The sequence below is a fragment of the Nuphar pumila genome, chromosome 15, assembly GCF_984573655.1.
Source record: "Nuphar pumila chromosome 15, dmNupPumi1.hap1.1, whole genome shotgun sequence".
NCBI lineage: Eukaryota > Viridiplantae > Streptophyta > Magnoliopsida > Nymphaeales > Nymphaeaceae > Nuphar > Nuphar pumila.
In genome coordinates this window covers 43,395,915-43,422,354 of record NC_143263.1, presented here as the reverse complement: position 1 = coordinate 43,422,354, position 26,440 = coordinate 43,395,915, and the positions used below count along the sequence as shown (strand labels likewise).

The 26,440-nt window shown below is 38.2% G+C and overlaps 1 protein-coding gene across 1 annotated transcript; it reads right to left on the bottom strand.

Moving 5' to 3' along the window:
- LOC149815262 (mitochondrial-processing peptidase subunit alpha-like) lies at nt 1–26,400 on the bottom strand. Its single transcript, XM_089990198.1, has 13 exons — nt 26,249–26,400; nt 17,490–17,741; nt 17,096–17,392; nt 16,843–17,010; nt 16,577–16,744; nt 16,395–16,475; nt 16,180–16,246; nt 15,893–15,990; nt 11,013–11,085; nt 10,860–10,930; nt 10,732–10,781; nt 558–670; nt 1–474 (listed from the first exon to the last, which is right to left on the bottom strand). The coding sequence occupies exons 1-13, from the start codon at nt 26,285–26,287 to the stop codon at nt 425–427; spliced, it is 1,527 nt and encodes a 508-aa protein (XP_089846324.1). The 5' UTR covers nt 26,288–26,400; the 3' UTR covers nt 1–424.
- Nucleotides 26,401–26,440: the final 40 nt, after the last annotated feature.

Sequence of the window (26,440 nt, the reverse complement as noted above, 5' to 3'; positions counted from 1 at the left end):
TATTAGAAGCATGACTTCATCCAACATTTAACATTTCATAACATTACAACATCCCAATCAAACTTGTGCCGCAAAGGTGGTGGGAGAAAGTTTGCACAAAAGTTCCAAAATTTAAATTCGGACTTCCACTCCTCAGGATGACAAAGCTCTAGTGCTTAATTGAAAGCTAAAAATAACATGGTTAATGCGAATCAGAGCAGGACCCAAGCAGTGGATTGAAGATGGAGCAATAAAGGATTCTGCCCAATGTTACAACTCTAGAGAAAATTTTGCCAAGGATCACCAATTTCTTCTTCCAGAATGGGATTTACGATGCTACCATAATGTGCAATAATTTATTTTTTTAGCGGACAAGGCCATCAACAGAGGAACCACAAGTACAACCCTCCAAAAATTACACAGAAAGGATCAACTCCTAATCTTGCTAAGCACGGAATTTGCTACTCACAGAATCATAACTGGGGACATGGATGACTGCAAAATGATTTTACACAATCAGAAAAAATAATGAACATAAATGTATAGAAGAGCAGATAAATGCTCAGTTCAGTAATTACCGTCTCCCCATGAGGCCATTGTCAGAGGTGATGATACGATTTTCTCTGCAAGGGTGGAGATATCTTTCAAGGTAATCGCATCAACAGCCTTAAGGAAATGATCTACAGGCTTCCTGCAATGAGGTCATGAAGTTCCTGTTTATTAAGTGTAATTTCCATAAATTAACATTTGGTGAATCAATAAACCAAGCACATACGCAACCACGACCCAAGCTGCTGATAACGCATGTAGTTGAGACTATTTTGACTCAAATAAGTGAGCAAGCAAGAGCACAGTGTTTCCACAGTCCGGACCCGACTACTTCAAAACTTCCCCAGTTGTTTCTTTTGAATTGGCTAAAAGCGCAAGCACAATATAGGATTTTCACTACATTGAACGCAAAAATGCCATTTTGGGATACAAATGATAATTCTGATGTTCTTGCAAGGCCATGACAATTTTCACACACACATATATATGATGTCTAATATAAAGTCTGAAAGCTCTGTTATATTCTCGTAAGGTCTATGTTTTATTTATCCAACCAGTGAGAGCTGGGTTCATGTTAAACAGGAAGCACATTGATCCCATCCTCTAGCTCTAATGCCATGAAATGATAGTACAATTTGAAAGAGTAAACGTGATTCTTATTACCTAGAAAAATATCAAACGACAAGGTAGAACCTAAAGCATTAGCATAGAGATAACTTGTAGACGTGAAGCAACAAGATTTCTAGAATAACTATGTAAAAGTCATTAAACATATATTGAGTAGACTACCCAACAGGCGATTGCAGTACTAAATTGTGCTCTCACAAATAGGAAAAACATGTGAAGCGTGTGCAGCAAACTCCAATTACTATATGCAATTAACTTAGAGGAAGAAATGGAATGCATCGATTGTTTCCCATGTAAACATGGCAAACAACAGGAGCCACGTATTTTCAGTACATCTTAGAATCTCATATACTAACTACTTTACCCGTGGTGAATAAAAAACTAGAAATCATAAAAAAAAAGAAAAGAAAAGATGTATCCTTGATCCTCGAGGGAACCCAACACTACATGCAAGACATGATGGATGATTCTGTGACAACCCGTTGAGATGCATGATTGCCAACATCTATAAGAATAGTAGAGAAACTAAATTTCCAGAGAATACACTACAATCATTATGAAATTGGTCATCATCTGTAAGCACGCAATACATTGAAGAAAATTCTGATGTACTGTTCTCTAAGAGGGTGCAAGCGGATCAGATTTTGGTCAGACCCATCCAAATCTGACTTTATTTCTGGATACAGATTCTTAAAGTAAGATCCAAAAGAGTATTCAGAATTTACAGATTCGGATTCAGATATACATTTTAGGTTGGATCTGAGCTAGGATTCAACAGTTTTTTTTTTCGCTGAGAAATGCTAGGGGACCCATCCCTTTATTGATCAACTATACAACTGTACAGAAAAATATGTACAAATCAATAATCAATGGTTATGCCCCTTCCTTCAAAGGCCCTAAACTCTCTAAGTCCATGCCAGTCTGGAGGCTTATCCTCCCAACTATACAAATGATTCCCCGTCATAGGGAAAAGAAGAAGCAAACCTATTAGAATACAGAATGGATATGGATCCAGTAAAGGATCCATATCCGATACAGAACCCACATGTTTATATTTTAATGTAATATGTATTACTAATACAGGGCAATTTCGTCCATATAAAAAATATTGTAACCCTGTTAAGCTTAATGATGTATTAGTGCAGTCAAGAAGAATTAGAGTGGCTGCCGATTCTCCAGAAAAGTCTGTTCTCTCTCCTCACTCCTTTATCGTTTTCTTCACAAAATATACCAGTTCATTGGCAGTTTTCATATGGTATCAGAGCAGCAACATCTCTGGGCGTAAACAGGTCACTTTCATTAACTCTTTCTTTTCTTTTTTCTCCATTTAAAAAAAAAAAACAGAAACCAAGTTCTTCTCGAGTTCTTCCCCTCTGCAGTTCTGCATCTCTCATCCTTTTTTTTTCTCTTCTCATTTCACGCAAAAGCCGAAGCCGAGTTCTAACTTTTCACGTGATCTGCCCTAGTCACGTGAATCTGGTTCTTCTTTCACGTGATCTGCCCTAGTCACGTAAATCTAGGCCTTCTCTCGTTTCTTTTCTCCACCTATATCACACAAAAGCCGAAGTTCCTTTTTTTTTCTCTTCCTGTTTCCTGCAAAAGCCGAGTTCTCCCTTTTCATTCTAATATCACGTTTTTTTTTTATCTTTGGTCTGGAATCTGCTGGTCACGCTTACTCCTTTCTCGTTCTTTTTGCCTGCACAAGCTCCGCCATTCGTCTCACATATCTGAATATTATTTCAGATCTACTGTGCGCCTTACACAGTCTTCCTTTCATTTCTGTCAAGTTTTTTTAAACAAAAAAAAATCTCTTGTCGTGACATTGCTTTCTCTGTGCCGATTTCTGTCATAAATCATAAAGTTGTGTCAGTTTACGATAACAGTCCAGTTTCAGCCACTATTGTCTTTCTGTCATAAACCCGATTTCTGTCACAAGTCTGCAAATAGATACTTCAGCCAATTCTGGTCTTTCTTCCAATTTCCTGGGGCAGCTAGTTTCGGAAAAGCTAAATACAAACAACTATTTGACTTGGAAAAGGCAGATTAGCCCTTTTATTCGAAGTCAAGATCTTTCAGGTCACTTGGATGGCTCCACTCCAATGCCTCTGAAATTTATCACAACAAAAGCAAAAGAAGACGGAGGATTGCCAAACATCATTCGCAACCCTGCATTTGTTACTTGGATGAAGCGCGATCAGGCCCTCGTTGCATACATCACTTCCACATTGTCACAAGAAGTATTGATTTATATTCCTGATGATTGCACATCTAAAGTTTTGTGGGAGAATTTAGCCCAGACCTACTCTAAGATATCAGAGGCTAAGGTGTTGTTTCTTAAGCGTGAATTTCAGCTTTTAAAAAAGGGGGCAATGACCATTATTGCATTCTTAAACCAAGTCAAAAGCATCATAGATCAATTAGTCATTGTTGGATATCCAGTGTCAGATAAAGAAAAGGTGCAGCAGACACTGAATGCCCTGGGATCAGAGTATCATGTTCTTGTCACCTCTTTATTATGCTTGCCTACATTGCCTAGTTTTGAAGAATTGCGTGTCAAACTCTTCCAGTACGAGATGTCTTTGAAAAGCATGTCTGATGCTTCAGCAGGACAATCGTCTACGCATGAGGTTCTTGCCACAGGAATGATCGTTGATCGTGCACGAGGAGGGCGTGGCAGGGGAGCTCCAATCCAAGGTGGACGTGGGTTACTACCTACACCAAATTCCACTGCCAGTTTTTCAAAGAATGTTCCCACATGCTACCAGTGTAACAAACGATGTCACATCAAAGCCAACTGCTGGTTCAACCCACAAAATCGGAATAGAACGCAAAACAATAGAAATGTTGCTACATCAAGAACTGCAGGTATATTTCGGGTCAGTGATGATGCTAAGGATCTTCTCTTATCTGCTATGGCCAACTTGAATCTGAAACAGAATGATGATGGAATATGGTATGTAGACCCTGGGGCAGCAGCTCATGTCACCGGCAATGCAGGTAAGTTCTCTACTTTGACTCCCTATTTTGATAAATCTAATATTTCAAACGTAAGCAACATCCTTATTCCTTTGTCTGAGTCATCCATTCCTTTATCTGATGTTGTTCATGCACCAAATATAAAGAAAAATATTGTCTCTGTTTCTAAGCTTGTTGACTCTACCAATTCATCTGTGAAATTTACTCATACTTCTGTCTTTATCAAGGATCTTCAAACGAAGGAGATGTTCGCTAAAAGAGAGCGACGTGGAAATATGTATATCTTCAATAAAGATCCAACCTCCAGTGTCTTGAAGCCCAAGTCCGATCATGTCTCTAAAAGCATTCTAAGTATATCCAAATGTAATAAGTCATATCTTTGGCATTCCCGTCTTGGTCATTGTAGTCAAGTCTTTATTGAAAAATTAGTGTCCAATGGTTTACTTTCAGAGTCCGTTTCACCTTTGTTGAAAGACAAAGTGTGTCCCAGTTGTGTCAGGTCTGCAAAAGTCATGTACTTCCTTTTCATCAAATAAATAAAAGAGCTTTCATGCCTTTTGAGATAGTATGTTCTGATGTTTGGGGCCCAGCCCCCAATCCTTCCTCTTCTGAAAGTAAATATTATGTATCCTTTATTGACAGTTTCTCTCATTTTACCTGGATATTCTTTATGAAGTACAAATCAGAGTTTTTTCTTATTTTTCGTCGCTTTCATGCCTACGTTAAAACTCAATTCTCCCAAAATATTCAAACTCTCCAATGTGATGGAGGTGGTGAGTATTCCTTTAAAGAATTTTTAGATTTTTTCCAAGATAATGGGATACATCGTAGAGTTTTTTACCCGTACACACTACAACAACATGTAATTGTTGAATGCAAACATAGACGTATTGTGGAAAGTGCAATGAGTATGATGCATGGTTGTAACTTGTCTATTAGTCTTTGGACAGAAGCTTTTCATACTGCCACTCATGTGATAAATCATCTCCCTATGCATATTCTTGAAAATCAGTCTCCCTATTATGTTCTCTTTGGTGTACATCCCGATTATGATGAGTTACGAGTTTTTGGATGCACATGTTATGTACATATCGATAAATCCATGAGAACTAAATTTTAGGACAAAGCCTCTATATGCCAATTTGTAGGTTATGCAGATGAACACAAGGGTTACAGGTGCTAAGATCCTGTGAGTAAGAAGATCAGAATCTCCAGAAATGTTGTTTTTGATGAAAATAGTTTTCTGAAGAATAAAGCAAACAATCATGAACATATTGACACAACTGCTAATTGGTATGATCCATGGCTCAGTGTTGGACTTATTTCACACGCTGCAGAACATATTATTTTGGCTCCTGAAGGCATACATGATGAGACGACATCAGATAAGGTATCGGAAACAGAATGTCTGAGATACAAAGGAAATGTCTATACCAGGAGATCCAGAGAGCAAACAGATGTACCTGCTGGAGAACACGTGGCATTGCCCAACGACAGAGAAGCACCAAGAAGATCAGGTAGGATAAGGCATCCTATTAAAAAATGGGTGAGTTATGATAATTTTTCTATGGATTTTCAGCTCTTTCTATCCAAGATTGAAAAACACAAGAAACCACTTGGGTTTTGTCAAGCTATTCAATCTAACAAATGGATTGAAACGATGAATGAGGAAATCGGGGCACTTCATGAGTGTCAAACATAGAAGATAGTTGGTCGTCCCCAGATAAAAATGTTGTTGGCTCAAAATGGGTATATAAAATTAAATATAAACCGGATGGTAGCATCGAACGATACAAGGCACGTCTTGTTGCCAAAAGTTTTACTTAAAAATATGGTCAAGATTATGATGAGACATTCAGCCCAATGGTGAAAATGGGAACTATTCGTATTATTCTTGGCCTCGCTATTGAACATGGGTAGACCCTTAGTCAGCTTGATGTTAAAAATGCATTCCTTTATGGGGATCTAAAAGAAGAGGTCTACATGGAGCAACCTCAAGGTTATGCAGAGGGAGACCCAAAAGAATATGTATGCAAATTAATCAGAGCATTGTATGGTTTAAAACAAGACTCAAGGTCATGGTTTGAAAGCTTCTCCTTAGAGATTCAGAACCACGGTTTCTTTCGCTCCTAGCTAGATCATTCTCTATTCATATACAGGGATGGAACCACTATGATTTTCTTATATATGTTGATGATATCGTGATCACTGGTAATGCTCAAGACCATATTCAACGAATTAAAGCTTTACTAAGTATGCGGTTCAAGATGAAAGATCTTGGGGAACTGAGATATTTTCTTGGTGTAGAGGTGGACAAACAGGATGTACATATGTGAGTCAACACAAATACACTCTTGACCTTCTAGCCAAAGCAGGAACGACAGATTGCAAACCTCTGCCAACACCCAGTGTTGTCAATCAAAAACTCAGTCTTTGTGATGGTGAATTCTATCCTGATGCAGGCAAATATCGCAGTTTAGTGGGCATGTTACAGTACCTCACTTTTACTAGACCAGACATTGTATATTCTGTAAATCAAGTATCTCAGTTCATGCATGTACCGAAAACTGGTCATATGAATGTTGTCAAACGCATTCTTCGTTACTTAAAAGGCACGGTGGGTGATGGACTCACATATGTACAATCTTCATAGGAAACACCAAAACATAACATATTGGCCTATACAGATGCAGACTGGGCAGAGAACCCAGATGAGAGGAGGTATGTTTCAGGATACTGTGTTTTTATTGGTGAAAATCTTGTTTCATGAAGTAGCAGAAAACAGAAGGCCGTGGAGAGTTCTAGCACAAAGGCAGAGTATAGATCTATAGCAACTACCACAGCAGAAGTGACCTAGATTAGGCATTTACTTATAGAGATGGGAGAAAATATCTCAATTTCGACTCTTATGTGTGATAATGGAAGTGCTATACAAATTGTGTTCAATCATATTCATCACAGTCGGACTAAGCATATTGAGATTGAGCAATATTTCATCAGACAAAAGATAGCGGACAAAGAGATTGAACCGGTTTATGTGTCTTCAGAAGACCAAGTCGCTGACATGTTCACAAAAGGTCTCACAAGTAACCGTTTCTGGTATCTGAAGAACAAGTTACACATGGTTCAACCCCATGCGCAATGGATATGGATCCAGTAAAGGATCCATATCCGATACAGAACCCACATGTTTATATTTTAATGTAATATGTATTACTAATAGAGGGCAATTTCGTCCATATAAAAAATATTGTAACCCTGTTAAGCTTAATGATGTATTAGTGCAGTCAAGAAGAATTAGAGTGGTTGCCGATTCTCCAGAAAAGTCTGTTCTCTCTCCTCACTCCTTTATCGTTTTCTTCACAAAATATACCAGCTCATTGGCAGTTTTCACAAAGCCAACCTCAAGGGAAATACCATAAGGGCATATGCTCAAGACTTCTAAGTGAGAAGAAATAGCAGCAAACTGGGCACCAAGTCTTCTCCCCGAGAGCGCATCCTTCATCCAATCCACCCATCCTCTATTGATATATGTCACCCAACACCGGCAATTACCAATATTGACCAACTGCAGCAATTGATCCAACATTAAAGTTTCAATCATAAGTCCCTCTCAAATAATCGCACACCAATTCGAATAAATCTCCCAGTTCCACCTTCAACCCCAAAAGCCAGCTTAGTACGCACTCCCCTAGGTCAGATCACAAGCTGAATCAAAAGACCATCCAAAGGTGAAGGAGGATCAGAAGTCGGATAACATCTAGTTAAAGCCCATGGCTTAATTAGCCTCCTCCAATCCCCTGACCATTCCAACTTTAAAAAAAATATGTGCACGCATGCCACACTTCAATTTTAAGCTTCTGAATCAAAACACTTTCCATATCATGAGCAACCCGATTCTGAAAACCCTAAACTTATCAGACAACATTATGAAAAGTCTGCTGACAACATTTCAGCATCCAGTTGTCTCTACAAGTCCTTCCAAACCACCATTTTAATTCTTGAATCACATTTATGCAAGGACTTTGTCACTGTCTAAATTTCGCAATGACAAATCTCCAAACTGAACTGACTACAGAACAGGATATAAACAGATGTCGACAGTTCTCTTACTCCATGCAGCAGACAAAACATCTATTAGCTAAGGCTACTCCAAATAGCTGCAATCGGTTCAGGGTTAAAATTTTGTCTTCACACAGCAACCAAGCTGCTCTGGGTAAGCAGTGACTTCCCCAAATGAACTTTCTCCACTGTTAAACATTATCTCTGCATCTTAATGAATTCCAAAACACCTTCCTCAACACAGGAAATGGTTTTCTTTCATTCCAAATCAGAGTATCCTTATTTTGAGAAAAAACAGAACTGCATGACATTCATAGTACTTGGAAGAAAAAGCTGAATCTGAGGGGTATGTTGAATAGCCTCATAAACTTGCTTAACAGAAAAACTCAATAAACTTTCTATGGCTCCAAAATCCTCTCATTGCACATTAGAAAGCAGAATGGAGTTCCCCCACCCGTCTGTCCAAAAACGTACTCTATCCCCATCCTCCACTTTCCAAGAGGCAAGGTGTTGTATGGTTCCCAACCCCACCGAATACCCTTCCATACCCAAGAACCCTTCGAACTATAGCTAAAATTCCATAGACTATCCCTTCAAAGATATTTATCCCCCATGAACTGACCCCATAGTGAATCACACTGAAGAAGAGAGCACGCCAAATAAGCCAAATTTGTTCTATTACTCTTCCAAAACCCGAATACCCACACCACCCTCTTCATGGTCGACATAAATTCCTCCACTTAATTGAGGATGGAATTCCTCATCAGGACTATTCCAAAGGAATCGGGCAAAACATTTCTCCACAACACATAGTACCTGTTTCGGAAACCAAAATATCAACGACCAATAAGTCAGCATACCTGATAAAACATATATAATCAAACACAAATGACCCACATATGAAAGGTTGCTATATTTCCATCCTGCCAACTTGTTGGAGATCTTCAGCACAAAGTCTTGACAATATTGAGACAACAATTTCCTTGAAAAAGCGGATCCCTCAAGTATTTAATAGGCAGAGAACCAGATGCCAACCAAGAATAACACATAAGACAGCCATATTGATCGTCAATACATAAAGGAATGGATAACGATTTATCAGCATTCATCCACATTCCAGCATGGCCTCAAATTCTAAAAGTACTCTGTTGATGGATACAATAGAGCACCTCGTAGCCCTACACACCCACTCAAGCATCATCAGCAAACAAGATACACTTGGACATTGACGATTAGGACACTTAGGAACACCAATATTACCTTTATCCACCTTGACCTGAATTCTTCTTGCTAGGCACTCCATCACAAGTAACAAGATATAAGGAGAAATGGGATTTCCTAACAAACGTCCCTCGAACTCTTAAAATGCCTTCCCGGAAAACCACTCACAAGGACCGAAAAAGAGGTTATCGAAACACATAACAATACTTTTTTAAACGAAGAAGCATGAAATTCAAACCTTAATAAAGCCTTTTTCCAAAAATCTCCAATCAACTCTATCATGGGCTTTGGAAAGATCAATCTTCAAACAAACCGACGGCTTATGATATCTAATAATAGATCAATTACCTCATGAGCAATAAGAACGCTATCATATACGGTCCTTCCTTGAAAAAATGCTCCTTGATTACGTGAAACTATCCAAGTAAGAATAGGCCTCATCCTATTAACCACCACTTCAGTGATGATTTTAAAAAGGAAATTACAAAGGGATAATGGCCTGAAATCACTCAAGGAAGTAGCACCAACAACTTTGGGAATAAGAACCAAGTGGGTATGATTTATACTATGTACAATCTTACCTTTCACAAAGAAATCTTTGATAGCCTTAGAGACACTACCCACAATTTCCCAATAATGTTGGTACAAACCCCCAGAAATCCATCTGGCCCCAGAGCCTTCTCACCATTGCATTGAAAAACTGCAACTCTAACCTCCTCATCCATAACCGTTCTACACAATACCTCATTCTCAGCTGAACTAACAAGAGGACCTTCACTAAGCTCAACGCAAATGTCTCTGTCAGCACCTTCGCTTGACATGAGATGCGGAAAAAAAATTATAACAAACCGATTTGTTTGAACATTTTACATGTAAAAACATTGATTTCAATCTTATTTCACCGCATCCAGTACTACCATAGATATTTCAGATCTGGATTCAACTTTACATCATTGGATCTTGATCTGGACTCGTATTCTGATGTATCATACAAAACAGACAGATTCGGATCAGGCTGTATCTGGCCTGTATCTGATCCATTTGCAACCCTATTTCTCTTTCAAAGCTACCAAATGGAAAAGCTTAAAAATGATGATGAATAGATGCCAATATTTTACCAACTTCTCCCTAAAATAAGCCAAACGAAATTAAAATTGTGGAAGTAATTAGAATTGCATTTCTTGAACCTGTAAATAAATGATAAACTCATTAAGCAGTATTACAAAACTCATAAAGCAAAATGATCATGAGTTCAAGTAATGAAGACACTAAATATGTGGAAGAAAAGACAGACAAGAAATTAAACAATGATCTCACCTTTCTCCATATGTCAAGATCTGGCGACCAATATCTTCAGCAGCTACCATCTATAAAAGAATAAGGCAGTATAAGTATACCATCTGTAATTGGCAGGGAAAAGGAGATGTGATTAGTAGAACACATACCCTCGATTCCAGGTTCATCAAAACAGCAGACTTTGTGGAGGTTTTGGCACGATTAAGCTGTATCTGATCAACTGTCAAAAAAAAATCAAAGAGAAGTATAAACATGCAATTACTAGGTCCCCAAGGAACAATTCTTTGAGAACTTTCACATACCTTCTCCAGGAGTTGCTATTGCTAACAACTCTCTTGCAGCTAAATCAACAGTCTTGGATACAAAGTCTGAACTCTGTATGAGAGAAAAGACGAGTCAGAAGCCTGAAATATGCCAAATTTCAAGAAACTAAAAGCATGCACTAACGTCCATGAAGAAGAAAACTTTCCAAAATGTTTTTGTAAATACTGAGTAACAGCTATCATTGCCATAGACATAATGACAGCCAGGGAATACCATGCATGACCTTGAACTTCGAAGAACAAACACAAACATGAAACTAAATGAACATCTGCCACATTCATGCAATTTTCAACCATTCTTTTCTGAGAAAGCAGGAATCATGCCACAAGACAATGTTTGGACTGATGACATTATAACACCATTAAGAGTCCATGGCGGAACATATGTTACTTTAACAAAGGGTAATAACGCATGGTTACATTTTTTTAACAAACAATTATGATGCATGTCGGACAGAGTGAAAGTGAACAGCAGATCAACCAAAAACATCAGGAAAAAAGAAAGGCCAAAGATGAGAAACATCATTTAGAACATTGGGACTCATAAGCAGAAATCTTTCATGTACCAAGTTTATGTCATCTCAACACTATCTGAACATGGCAAAGTAAAAAAAAGAGATTAAACTCACAGGATCAGAACAGTTAGCTAAACGTACATGAAAATATATAAGAAAAGGTCCACAGAAAAAACTTCGAAGGATAACCACAAAACATGGATTCCAGCTACTTCTGTATAAAAAGTATGTCAGTTCTATATCACTCACTGATTGTGAATGGTTGAGCATGTGCATGCAACTCTTTTCAGCATAACTCGAGAAATTACATTGACACTAGATCTGATACAGATCCTGCACCCTTTATAAGACAGAGTAGCACATGGACATCAAATAAACTCAGATACAAAACCACCCATGCATTCTGCAGGGATATGCTTTAAGCAAGCAAGTCCTTAAATGATAAGATGACCTAACCAACAGTAATATGGCACCGTGTACTTCTGAACAGATCTACTAGGATATGTAAATTAAGGTCTCATTTTTATTTAATAAATCAACTATGTCACAGGGATTCGGCTAGGAGGGTCCCGCACCCGCGTCGACGCGACTCGACGCGGGTGCGGGTGCGGGTGCCGCACCGGGTGCGGTCAACTCGATCCTGGGTGCGTTGACCGCACCCAGGATCATTAATGTCCATTTTTAAAAAAAAAAAATTTGCCCAAATGGGCTTCGAATTTTTTTTTAAAAAACTTTATGCTAGTCTGTCAGCTGCTGACAGACTAGCATAAAGTAAGTTTTTCAGTTTTCACGCACAGCTGCTGACAGCAGCTGCCTGACAGCTGCAAAGTTTAAAAAAAAAAACCCCGCCTATTCCCCAACCCCCTTTTTAAAAAAAAACCCCGCCTATTCCCCAACCCCCTTTATATATATATATATATATTACTTATTACATTTTTGCCCCTGCCGCACCCCCGCACCCGGGTTTTTTGGAAGTGCCGAATCCCCGCACCCGCACCCGCACCCATGTGACATAGTAAATCAACTACTTTAGGAAAAAGCTTCCTTCTAAATGTAGTTAGCTGCTTTGCCAAAAAAAAAAGAGAAAAGAAACGAAAACAGCAAATCGGATCATATATATAGGGTCACTAGAATATGTGAACTGGAGTGTGAACCGAGATTTTCATGGGTTTTTTTCCTTAAATTTCACCATATGGATGTGATCTAGAAGATTGATTTTATAGAAACAGACTCTTGGATCATCCAATTATGATGCATAAGAAGGATCCTTTAAAGCTTGAAGATAAACGGTTCAGAATTTCCGTAAATATTCAAGCATCCAAAAATCGCATTTTTTCATCAAAGATACATGATCCAACAGTCGATTCCTAGCAAATGGACCATGCTGAAGGAATCTGCAGGGTTGGATTTGCAAAAAAAAATGTCAGAAATGACTAACTCACACTCAGATTCACATATTTCCAGTTAACATATTCTAATGACCCCATATATATATATATATATATATATATATATATATATATATATATATATATATATATATATGTGTGTGTGTGTGTGTGTGTCACATGGGCGCGGGGATTCGGCACTTCCAAAAAAACCGGGTGCAGGGGTGCAGCAGGGGCAAAAATGTAAATATATATATAGAAGGGGGTCCGGGGGTTCCCCCGGCGCGGGTCGGGGGTCCAGTTTTTTTTTGCTGGTGTGTTTGTTTGAAGACTTGTTACCCACGTTTTGCTTGTTGTGTACTTTGGCACAACGGGACAAAATTGATGAACCGAAAGGATTGGCAATTTGATCGACCCAGCCTGTTGTGTTCTGCTGACTGTCATGATTCAATCATGTCTGAAACTCCCTGGTCTTCACGAAAAAAAATATAAGCGAAAGGTTTGATGTGGTTTGTTGGAGAGAGAGTCTTCACGAGGCCTACGGCTCCACTGCCACACCACTGCCTAGGGTTCTTCAAATTTCATTTTATATACAGTTGCACACAGATCACAACTAAAAGAAATTTATTGGATTTTGACATGTGGAAAAGAGAGGTCTACACAAGGTTACGGCTAGAGCACCCATCTCGTCAAGAGAAAAGTGAATACTAATAGCCACCAAGGCTACCACCACCATTATCATTTATTATGGAGAGAGAAAATCCTTGACGAAGAAGGATCTGGATGGTTGAAGGATAAAGACTTCAAAAGGCTCTTGAATTTTGGTTTTAATTTTTGAGGAAGATGCATCATCATTTCCAAGTTAACAGTATGTTTTCCAACGCTGTGAATTAATTGTTTGGAGGCAAGAATAGCATGGGATGCCAACAAAGCTCGTCAGATGTTGTGGACACAAGTGCCCCTTTATAAAACAAGAGCAGCAGCAGCAAGCAGCTGTCATCAGAATTTTTTTTTAAATTCCGCAGCCCATTTCATAGGGCAATTTTTAAAAAAAAAATCCAAAAAAAATGGACCGAAATGACCCTGGGTGCGGTCAACGCACCCGCGTCAAGTCGCATCGACGCGGGTGCGGCACCCTGCTAGCCGAATCCCTGTGACATATATATATATATATATATATATATAAAAGTGTGTGTGTGTGTGTGTCCAAACTTGACCTGATTAAGTGGTCATATATATATAAGTGTGTGTGTGTGTGTGTGTGTGTCCAAACTTGACCTGATTAAGTGGTCATATATATATATGTGTGTGTGTGTGTGTGTGTGTGTGTGTGTGTGTGTGTGTGTGTCCAAACTTGACCTGATTAAGTGGTCATATTTGACGTGGCCCATCAAACTGAACTGAGTAGTTCTGATCTATCAGAACTACTCAGTTCAGTTTGATGGGCCACGTCAAATATGACCAAGTAATCAGGTCAAGTTTGGTAACAAGCTTTAAGGTCCAATAAAATCTGGACGCAGGATTTTTTTTTTCTTATATATATATATATATATATATATATATATATATATATATATATATATATATATATATATCACCAACATACAAGAATGTAAAGACAATCTTTTATGCACCTCAAAGATGGACAAAAATGATCCAACATAACAGGTTACAGGTCAGGCCTGTGGACAAGGCCAGATCCGAAACTAATCTGACCTGTACCCAAGAAGTACCAGTACCAGTGTCTGACATAATTGACACAGACACGCACCTTTCCAGAAGAATGTGTGGTACATAGCGAGAACATAGATGAGGCAAATTTTCAATAAATCAGCAATTAAAAGTTTTGGAAGCACAAAGCATGCACCATCCATTAAGAAAAATAGAAACAAAAGCAAGAAACAATATATATATATAGAGAGAGAGAGAGAGAGAAATAGCATAGTTGGAAAACTCGGCGAGTCAACTCGTGACTCGGCCGAGTTGACTCGTATCGGCAACAAACTGAGTCAAAAAATTAGGTGAACTTGGTTTAAACCAAATTCAGCCGAGTCGGTCAAAACTCAGACGAGTCAACGAGTTTTAGCATTGACTCGGCAAAGTCAGCCGAGTCATAGCCATAAAAAAAAACACTTAAAAGTATAAAGTAAAGCATCATTTACTTTTGAATGGGAAAATGATGAATTGAAGGCATAGCCTTCAATGCTACATTTAAGGCCTTCACCAAAAGTAGAAAGTATAGAGTTGGGTGGATGGAAGGCCTATTTATAATACATGTTGGATGGGCCTTCCACCACTTCCCATCGATACAAGCATACTAATGTACTATCACGAAGGCACGATGCACTAGGCACCAACACTAGCTTCTTCTAATTAGGAAAAAATATTGAAAAACTTATATAAAATATAATGTAGCCATAAAAAGTTCTATTAACTAGGAAAAAATATAGAACCCATCAATCAAAAGATATCATGATATTGAGATGATCAAATGTTTTGTTTATATTTAAGAAAAAAGAAAAATATCTAAAAATCGTATAAGATACTAAAATATTTTTAATGATTTTTCTTATATATATATATATATATATATATATATATATATATATATATATTATAGGTGTGTAAAATATATATAAATATATATATATATATGAGAAATTCATATTTCAAATGAATATACTCTTTAAAAATGTTTTTGTATTTATGAAACATATGTTTGTTATTAATTTTTTATAAAATTAAATAAAAACCGTGGCTCGCCCGAGTCATCAAGTCAGGTTTGGCCGATCAGATACAGAGTTCCAAGAATGCCAACCATGAGAAATAGATGAAAAGTTCAAGCAAAAAAACTTGATTTTCTCATCACAATAAAATCCTAAGATATAGAAGCAATACAACAAGTTCACAAAGTATCAAGTTTTTCTCTACCATTATGTCATAGGAAGTCACATACCGTGGTTGCATGAATACCGAAAATGCCAGTATTATTGTAAATACTGTTGAAGGCAGAAAATGACTGAATTTGCTGGAACTGATTTAAGATGCGGAGATCTGTAGAGCACATAAAGTAAAAGAATCAATTCATCTAGACATACACAATACATAAAAAATGAGAAAGGTGCAGGTAAGAGAACTAAATAAATAGAAAAAATATAATCTTGTAATTCAACAACTCACAGAAAAGATATGGATGAGAGTCAGACATGAAAATTTTAAGGGAATGTAAAGCATGCAACTTACACAGCCGAGAATACATCCCTTTCCCAGGTCCACCTGCAGAGAAAGAACCCCCTCCTCCCATAAGCATCTGAAAGAAGAAGATCAAACTTCTATACGTCACTAACTCTAATCCTCATAAATGATGAAAGTGCAAGTAAACAAAAAGAAGCAGAATGATCATCATAGAAGTTGAAAATGATGAAACATCCTGGAAGGGCAAGCACATGCTGCATCACCTGAAGCACTGTCAATGTGATGGCGTCCTTCTCCTTATGCCAGCCACCAGGAACTTCAAAAGCAAGAGCAACATGGGTGTTCTGCTTCCAAACATGGAATACAAAATGAGTATAATTGAAGCAAATTAAAGAATGAATGAAACAGTTTGCAAACAATAGATATCCAAATAAATGGTACATACTGGTGAATCTGCTTGACACCGAAAATCACCTCCAACATATATGGACTTTAGAGCCTCAGGTGGAGGAACCTTTGGCATATCAGACAAAAGAGGCTCTGCAACTGCTAACAATTCCTCATGGTCCACACCAGATGCTGCTAACACCATCCGTGGAGCAGTATAATTTTCCTACATGTTCAGTATAAATGACTGATGATTCCAGGGTTCAGGCATAAACACAAAAATGCATAGCAACAACGTAGCAAATATAGCAAGTAAAGTCTTACAGAAACAAATTCCTCCAAAATTGAACTATTCAATCGGTTTATTGCAGATTCAGGAGCCAATAGAGGATTTGCCAAAGCACCAGAATACCCAGCTGAATGAATTGCCTCCAACAGCAACCCTTGCGGGTTGTTAGAAATTTCTGCAATCTCCGCCTTTACCTTCTGCAACTGCAGCATGAAACACAATACCACATTAACTCATTGGGATATAATACCTAAGAATGGGATTCCACAAAATACTCCAAAGATGTACCTGCTCATCAACCTCCCAATCAAGGAACACTGGATTTCTGACACTATCTATTAGCAATTCAACCATCTCAGGTACATAAGTTTTCAGAGCATCATAAGAATATCCCATCTGCTCTCGAGAAGCTGAAGCTGTAACATTCCCCCCTATCGCCTCAACCTCCCGTACAGTGCGTAGATGACTGCGGTTGGTTGTGCTCTTGAAAGCCATCCTTTCTAGGAGGTGTGTAGCCCCAAATGAAATGGGTGTTTCATAAATAGAACCACAATCAACATAGAGGCCAATGGAGGCTGCAGGACTCTGCTTGATAAACCACCAAATAAAAACCAACGCAAGAAGAAAATATGCCCATTTCATAGAAAAAAGAAGGAATTAATCAATTTTGCAACAATCATACTGTGGATGTCTCCGAAGCAATCTTGACACCATTTGGGAGAGTGGTTATTTTTGTCTTTCCTGGTTCTACATAGTCTGGCAAAGGAGAGGGAAGTGTAACATCAGGAAGAGGAACATTCAGGGGAGGAAGAGGATTTGACCGTTCCCCAGTAAGCCAGCTAAAAAGGCCTCCAGATGAGGAGTTCTTTGCTATGCTGGTACTAGCATATCTCGCTGCAATTGCACCACAAGCCCCTGGACTGCCAGCGCAACTCTGGAAATGACCAAAATAGATGTCAATCACATTAATGATGCTTAAGATGCAAAATTAAAGCAGGAACACAAGAGCAGTCACACTTGTTATCCAAAGTTGTTGAAAGCACTGAGTAGATGATCACAAGCCCTCATGAGCTGAGAAATTGGCTTAGAGGACATGTAAATCTTGTGGGAAAATTTCAATGTAGATGAATGGAGAACAAGAATAAGAAAAGAAAAACTGAAATACCAAAAATTTGAGGGGAAATTAGGAAAACAATTGGAAAGAAAGATAATTATAGCAACTGAGAATGATACAAAAGAAAAAACAAAAAACATTCAGAAAAAAAAAGTGAAAATTCTTTTGGAAAATTAAAAGAGGTGATACATGTTCTGGAGAACTTTGGCAGGCCAGGTTATAAGCTCTACCTAACCAATGAAAAGCATGGCTGGATGTCCCAAACTCCAAGGGAGTACCATAACAGGTCAAGTGTTCTAACTTTCAAGATGAAGTACTCCAAAGATATTTGGAAGTGAGAGAACAGAAGATAATGTCATCTTGTAAATGTCTTGCAAGTCTGTAGAATTAAATGTTAGAGAGTGTTGTATCTGTATATTTAAAGGCAAGAGGGCATCCTATCATCCTGGTTCTAGGGTAAGGGATGTTGTATGCAAGTTGTCAAAGTTGAACAGAATTTCAAACATTTTAGAAATATCCACTTGGAATGAGGTGACTATCAATACTAATGGTAATTTAGAAGAAAATAAAATATCAAATGAGAACACTGGACAAGTGGACGTATGGAGTGTCAAATGAGTAAAATCAACCTTTAAAAACATCAAGGTTGCATGTGGTAACATGCATGTCAGAGTGTCAAGGAATTGAGGAAGTAGAAGACGGCTCAATTCTGCACCTTTTACCCACTGTATCACTGATAGTTAGAACTTATCATGACAGATTCAAAAAGCTGCCTTTAAAAATATATCAAGAGATTTTACGCCAATTGTAATGACTTTAAAGTTTTCATATACAATTTCTCATCCTTCTAGTTTCAAATATGACATGATTTTCCCTATAATTTCCAAAAGAAATTGCAAATCAACATGAGATTTTCCCTTGCTGAGAAAATCCCGACACCAAGATTCATATTTCTACCAGAAAACAAGAGAATATAACTTAAAAAGAAATTGCCTCTTCAGAATCTGGCAAAGACCTGTCCACAAACCATAAAATATATTTAACCAACAACCTGTCATAGTTACGGTTCATTATTGCCACTTGGTAAGTGGCTGGAAATTTTCAATCCCTAACCTTTTCATCCCTTCATTGTTAAAATATATGTAATTCATATATATATATATATATATATATATATATATATATATATATATAATACCCGATAGGGGTATTTCTGTCATTTCACAAGTACCCGATAGGGGTACTTGTTTTTCTTATTTTATTTTTCTCTTTATTTTTTGTAAAATGTATTTTTTATTTTTTGTTTTTTGCTCACACAAAAGGGGCCCCCCCATGTAGTCGATGGGGCCCCCAACGGTCACATTTGTGACCGTTGGGGGCTCCCAACGACTACATGGGGAGCCCCCTAGGTGGCTCTCCTTTTAAGGCCTCTTGGCCCTCTCCCTCTCCTTCTCTTGTGTATAAATAGGGGTGAACCCCTCTTGTATTTCTTACTCTTGAGAGCTCTCTCTCTTTCAATAAGAGGCATTTATATTTTTATGTTGTGTTGTCTCTTGTGGGTTTGGGTATTATCCCTTCTTTGTTTGTTCATTAGTAGATGTTGTAAGTGCTTAGTGCACTCTTTGCTTTTCCGCATATTTCATTACATGGTATCAAAGCCTTGTGTATGCTCTTCTTTTTAATATAGCTAGTGGTATAGCTATATTTGTTTTTTGTTTCTCTCTCCTTGGTATTCTCTTGTGAGTGGTTATTATGGAAGGAGAACAAAAGATTGATCTCTCCTTCAAGCTCAATGGTTCTAACTACATGATGTGGGCCGCCGCCATGGAAAACAACCTCAAAGGAAAAAAGCTTTGGGGTTACGTTATGGGCACCATTCCGGAACCACAACTCCAACTAACTAAGATGGAAGGCGATCAAGAAAAAGCTCTTGAAGGAGATGCCCGCATAAAGGCCATTGAAGATCACCAATCTAAAATAGAAGATTGGGAGAGTAAGCATGCCAAGATTCTTGCTTGGTTCATGAATAATGTGGAGCTCAAGATTTGCGCCAACATTGCCAAATTTAGGATGGCAAATGAAGCATGGTTCTTCATGAAAGGTATGTTTACACAAAAAGACCTTGCTCGTCAATTCTTTCTTCAAGAAAAAATCCGGACTATCAAGCAAGGAGAAATGAGTGTTAGGGACTACTTTAGCACTCTTGGCTCTCTATGGGATGAGCTATCCTTACTAGAACCAAAATGGGTTTCTAGTATAGATGTGGAATTAAGGAGAGAACAAATGGAAAAAGAATATTTTTTCCAATTTTTACATGGGCTTAGGCCCGAATATGAACAAGTTAGATCCTCCCTCCTACATAGATCAAAGCCTCTTCCCTTGGAAGATGCCATAGCCGAAATATGCCAAGAAGAAACCCGTCTTGGCATGATTAAAGGAGGAAATGATGTCTTGGCCGTATCAAAACCCGGCAACCATATGAAAACCTACAAACCTCCACATTTTGGAAGGCAAAATAACTATAATGGCAACTATAGAAAAGCCATTTGCCATCATTGTCAAGAACCGGGTCATATAAGACCTAATTGCCCTAAGTTGAATGAAGCACCAAAAAATAAAGTTGCTTCCGTTGAAGAAGCTACTCAAAAGAAAGAAGAAGCAATCAAAGAACGGACTCTTTTTCTCTTGCTCAACTATCGGAGGCACTACAAACTCTACTCAAGATTCCATCAACTTCGGGTGCCGCCGTAGCTTCCTCCTCTCCTCCAGGTATGTCGTCTTGGATCCTTTACTCTGGAGCTTCCTTTCATATGACCCCCCTTGAAAATGAGCTTTCCGATTTATGTAATAACTTTAAAAACTCCTATGTTTCAACTGCCGATGGTACATCTTTACAAGTTAAAAGTTTTGGAACCTTAAACTTTTCAAAAGACTTCTTTGTGCCAAACGTGAGAGTTGTACCTCAACTTAATTTAAATCATCTCCTCTCTGTTGCTCAAATATGCGATCATGGATGTAAAATCTCCTTCTCAACTAAGGATTGCTCTATACAGGATCTCCGGTCCGGGAAGCTGATTGGGCAAGGCCATAGAAGGGGAGATCTCTATTACATGAGCAACTTGAAACTCCCCATTAACTCTTTTTGTAACCATGTCCAAGATAAAAATATTGATATTTGGCATCAAAGACTTGGACATCCAAGTTTCTCAAAAATGTACTCCTTTCCATTTGGAAAGAAATTTTGTAATGAGAAACATTTTGTTTGCAAGAATTGTATTTTTGGCAAAATGAAATCTACTCCTTTTCCAAACCGAACTTTTGTATCCAAAAGACCTTTTGAGTTAGTCCATTCGGATGTTTGGGGTCCTTCCCCCGTCATGTCTAAAAGAGGGTACTCCTATTATGTCACTTTCATCGATGACTACACTAGGTATGTATGGATCTACTTTCTCAATTTAAAATCCGAAGTCTTTGAGTTTTTTAAAAAAATTCATATGATAGTTAAAAATCAATTTTCAAGTAATATCTCTACTCTTAGATCCGATTCGGGTGGAGAATATTTATCAAATGAATTTAAAAACTATTTAGAAGTAAATGGGATTTGTCATCAAAGATCGTGTCCTAGGACTCCCCAACAAAACGGCTTGGCCGAAAGAAAGCATAGACATATCATGGAAACCACTAGGACACTCCTTATTTCCAAAGAAATTCCAAAGAATTTTTGGGCCGAAGCGGCCTTAACCTCAACTTATTTAATAAATAAAATGATATCTTCATCCTTACAAAATACATCTCCATACGAAAAACTATTTGAAAGAACACCTGACTTCAATAGATTAAGAGTTTTTGGATGTAAATGTTTTGTCCTTACTCATAAACGGGACAAATTATCTCCTAAAGCTATTGAATGCGTTTTCTTGGGTTATGGAGAAAATCAAAAGGGTTTTAGATGTTTTGATTTGAAAAATAACAAACTCTATGTATCCAAAGATGTAACATTTTTGGAAAATGAAAATGGTTTTGTGAAAACTAAAGATATTGACGAAAGTGAATATACTTTTTTATTTGATCTTCTATCTCAAGAAGATGAGACTCCTCAAGAAGAGGAAATCTCTAATGAGTCTTTGAATGACCTAGAGGAAATTCCTCTTGATAATGCTATAGATGAGAATAATAGACCAATCCAAACATATGTTAGGCGTGGTCAACAAACTCAGATAAGTGCCTTAGAAAAATACTCTCAAGGATCCGACATTGAAGAAACATCTTTAAGGAGATCCAGTCGGATCTCCAATCCTCCAAATAGGTTTGTTTCCTATGAGTCCCTAACTCCTAGATATAGAGCATGTCTAATTGCGTTGCATTCATTTCATGAACCTTCACACTATAATGAGGCCAAAAATATTCCCCAATGGGTTGAAGCCATGAACTTAGAGCTTAGTGCCCTTGAAAAAGCAAAAACTTGGGAAATAACTTTGTTACCCACTGGAAAGAAATCAATAGGATGTAGATGGGTCTTCAAAATTAAAACCAAGAGTGATGGTTCATTAGAACGTTATAAAGCACGATTAGTAGCTAAAGGATATGCTCAGGAATATGGTATAGATTATGAAGAAACCTTCGCACCTGTTGCTAGAATGACTAGTGTTAGGACTCTTATTGCTATTGCGTCTGTAAAGAAATGGCCTATCTATCAACTTGATGTTAAGAATGCATTTCTAAATGGCGAATTAAATGAAGAAGTGTACATGGATCCCCCACCAGGAGTATGTATTGGTAAAAATAAAATTCTTAAACTTAAAAAGGCATTATATGGTTTAAAACAAGCTCCAAAGGCTTGGCATGATAGATTTAGTAATGTAATGACAAGTTTAAATTTTCGTTCATGTTATACTGACACTGCTTTGTTTGTGAAAAGTGCAGGGTCTTCTGTAGTTATTTTACTACTTTATGTTGATGATATGATCATCACAGGAAGTGATGAGCAAGGCATTAATGATATTAAAAAGGTTTTGAAAGAAAATTTTGATATGTCTGACCTTGGTTTCTTAAGATATTTTTTAGGAATTGAAGTGGCGTACTCTCCTCGAGGGTACATTCTCTCTCAGATGAAACTTGCTGCTGACATCTGTTCCAAATCGGGTATCTCCGATGACAAGAAGACAGAAACCCCAGAAGTCATCAATGCAAAATTAAGGTTGGAAGATGGAACACCTCTCGAGGATCCTACTCCCTACCGGCAACTTGTTGGGTCTCTAACCTACCTATCCATCACACGGCCAGACATTGCTCATGCCGTCCACTCTGTCAGTCAGTTTCAACATGCACCTACAACCGTGCACATGAGTGCAGTCTTAAGGATTGTCAGATATATCAAAAATACCATAACTAAGGGAGTTTTTCTTTCTTCTGCCTCGTCACTTGATTTAATTGCTTATACTGATGCAGATTGGGGAGGAAATCCCAATGACCGTGTCTCAACTACCGGTTTTTGTGTTTTCTTAGGTGACTCTATGATTTCGTGGAGATGCAAGAAGCAACACAAAGTATCATTGTCCTCGACGGAAGCAGAATATCGTGTTATGGCCACTACAACCATGGAACTTGTGTGGCTAAGAAGCCTCCTCAGTGATATGGGCATTGTCATCTCTACTCCTTCGAAGATGTGTTGTGACAACAAAAGCGCAATCTATATTGCAAGCAATCACACCTTCCATGAGCGTACTAAACATATTGAGATGGACTGCCATTACGTTCGGGATGAATACCTAAGAGGAACTATAGCACTACCTTACGTCACATCAGAGTACCAGTTGGCGGACTTCTTCACTAAGGCTCTTGCGGCTCCTCGGTTTTTGTTTCTCCTTAACAAGCTTTCGGTTATATCCCCGTAAAGCTTGAGGGAGGGTGTTAAAATATATGTAATTCATATATATATATATATATTTATATATATAATACCCGATAGGGGTATTTCTGTCATTTCACAAGTACCCGATAGGGGTACTTGTTTTTCTTATTTTATTTTTCTCTTTATTTTTGTAAAATGTATTTTTTATTTTTTGTTTTTTGCTCACACAAAAGGGGCCCCACCATGTAGTCGATGGGGCCCCCAACGGTCACATTTGTGACCGTTGGGGGCTCCCAACGACTACATGGGGAGCCCCCTAGGTGGCTCTCCTTTTAAGGCCTCTTGGCCCTCTCCCTCTCCTTCTCTTGTGTATAAATAGGGGTGAACCCCTCTTGCATTTCTTACTCTTGAGAGCTCTCTCTCTTTCAATAAGAGGCATTTATATTTTTATGTTGTGCTGTCTCTTGTGGGTTTGGGTATTATCCCTTCTTTGTTTGTTCATTAGTAGATGTTGTAAGTGCTTAGTGCACTCTTTGCTTTTCCGCATATTTCATTACAGTCATTCCCTAAAACAGAACAAAAATTGGCCATTTGTAACCAGCTGAACAGTCTCCTTTCCCCAAAACACTTTCCTTGCTACCCACCCTACATGGTCCCAACTGCAGACTAATAAAATCTCTGATATGTATCATCCTCTGATTCTGCATGTTATATAATGTATATCATCTAACAAACTATGGAACTGATACATTTAAATATTATTGGATAAATCTGTCAAAGAAACTGATGTAATGCACTTTGAATCATAATATGCAAATATTGATCACTTTGAATCATAATATGCAAATATCGATCAACCAATCTGTAATTGAAACTTCTGGGAAATTTATAGAGTCTGTTCTTTTTTAAAGCAGTACTACAATGTTTCAGACAACTGTTTAGAACCTGAAAGGAAACCAGAAGAGTGGCCCAGAAACAGGCTTTGTTTGCGAATAATGTTATCCTTTTAAGATAGAGGAAACAATAGAATGGAAGTGAGCAAGGTCATAGGAAAACAAATCACAAGCAATCAAAAACTTGTGGCAAAATCAACAGGCACTGGATCCAGACGCAACTGCAAAAGGACAAAGTTTTACCATAAAGGTCAACTGGCTATTGGACTTATCACGGTCAAGGCTTGATCATAAGAAAAAGGCAGCACATTTAGAGGCCAATTATAGTGCAGCTTGAAACTGATTTTCCAATGTTTCATGCTTGCAAGAGCATAAAATGGCAATTGATGAAAAGAATCTGGTGGATAACTTAATCAACAAATTGTTTCAGAGAGGAGCAAGATGGCAAAGGGGTCACCAAGGGTCAAAAGGCCCCAATACAACATGTTATGAAAGTAGCCAGGTCAAGATGAATCGAACGCTTACCTCTTGCTTTCTCTTCTACTAGTAGAGTTTTTTATTTTTTTGAAAAGATTTTTGCTCTTCCTAACAGAGATTTCATACTCTTTCTTCCACCCTTAAATATTTAATTTGCACCTACCCCTTTCCAGTTTCGCATTTTCTAATTTTCCCTCGATGAATTGCACTATTACTTCTCTTCATCAAAAGTGTTGGAGCTAAATAAGGCAAGAGGTTTGCTGAAACAAGAAAATGTCCGATCTCCTATACAAGAACTGGATTTCTGCCAAGAGTAATCTAAGTTGGCAAAGCTTTCTAAATAATACACTTCTGCACAACTAACCTATCCACCAAAGAAGAGAAAAGTGGTATCATCTTCAGAAAACCCCCAGAACTGGGAGAATCAGCTAGAGGACATAAAAAAAAGGAAAACAAAAAATCCCTATCCCCACTTTCCATAGGTTAATCGATCACAGGTTGTGCCTAATGGTAGAGACCAATAAACTCAATGATATTCTTTCCAGCATCAGAATATGCTTAAATTTAACAACGTTATAACTCCGATCAGATTATAGTTGCAAAAAACAAGACAGAAAAACGATACACAACGAACCAATCGAGCGCTTCACCTCTCTCGTCCAAAATATTCCACCATAATCATCAATCTTGTAGGATGATCATAAACCAAAGCAATCGCACGCGACATAAAACACCAGAAATTTCCATAAAAAGGTCGGTATCAGTCGAACAAAAAAGCGAAAAGAAAGAAACCAAATCAGATCAAAACCTTATAGTATCTATAAACAACAACGAATCAAGAAAAAAGAAAACGATGAAGAGGAATAGAGAATTGCAGATTTAGGTGGAACGAACAGAAAACGCTTCAACAGAGTGAATCGAAGGCCCTGAACTCCCCGGAAATCGCATGTAAAAATGCAAAAACCCTAACGACATGGTCTGTAACGATTCTCGTTTGGAATTATAATCGTTCTCGGGTGGACGAAGAGAGGAGACCCGCAGGGAATCGGAAGGGAACGAGAAGGAAAAACTAGGGTTCGTAGGGAGGAAGAACATATCGCTCTCACCTTCAGAGCCCTGAGCCGAGAGGCCGTGTTCCTGTACATGGTCGAAATGGAGACGACGAGGAGAGGAGAGGAAGGCTATGTAGTGTCTGTACGGACGCCTCTCTGCATCCGCTGCACGCTCGCTCGATGGGGGGAGGAGGAGGAGAGTGGAAGGGGACAGTTAGGGGGTGCAAATGGATCAGAATAAGTCGG

Bases quoted from the DNA above. Each gene is read 5' to 3' on its own strand.
- LOC149815262 (XM_089990198.1), bottom strand. From the start codon at position 26,287: ATGTACAGGAACACGGCCTCTCGGCTCAGGGCTCTGAAG. The intron at 15,991-16,179 runs GTAAGTTGCATG...TGTGCTCTACAG, and splicing joins AGGGATGTATTCTCGGCTGT to ATCTCCGCATCTTAAATCAG. The intron at 10,931-11,012 runs GTATGTGAAAGT...TTTTTTTGACAG, and splicing joins AATAGCAACTCCTGGAGAAG to TTGATCAGATACAGCTTAAT.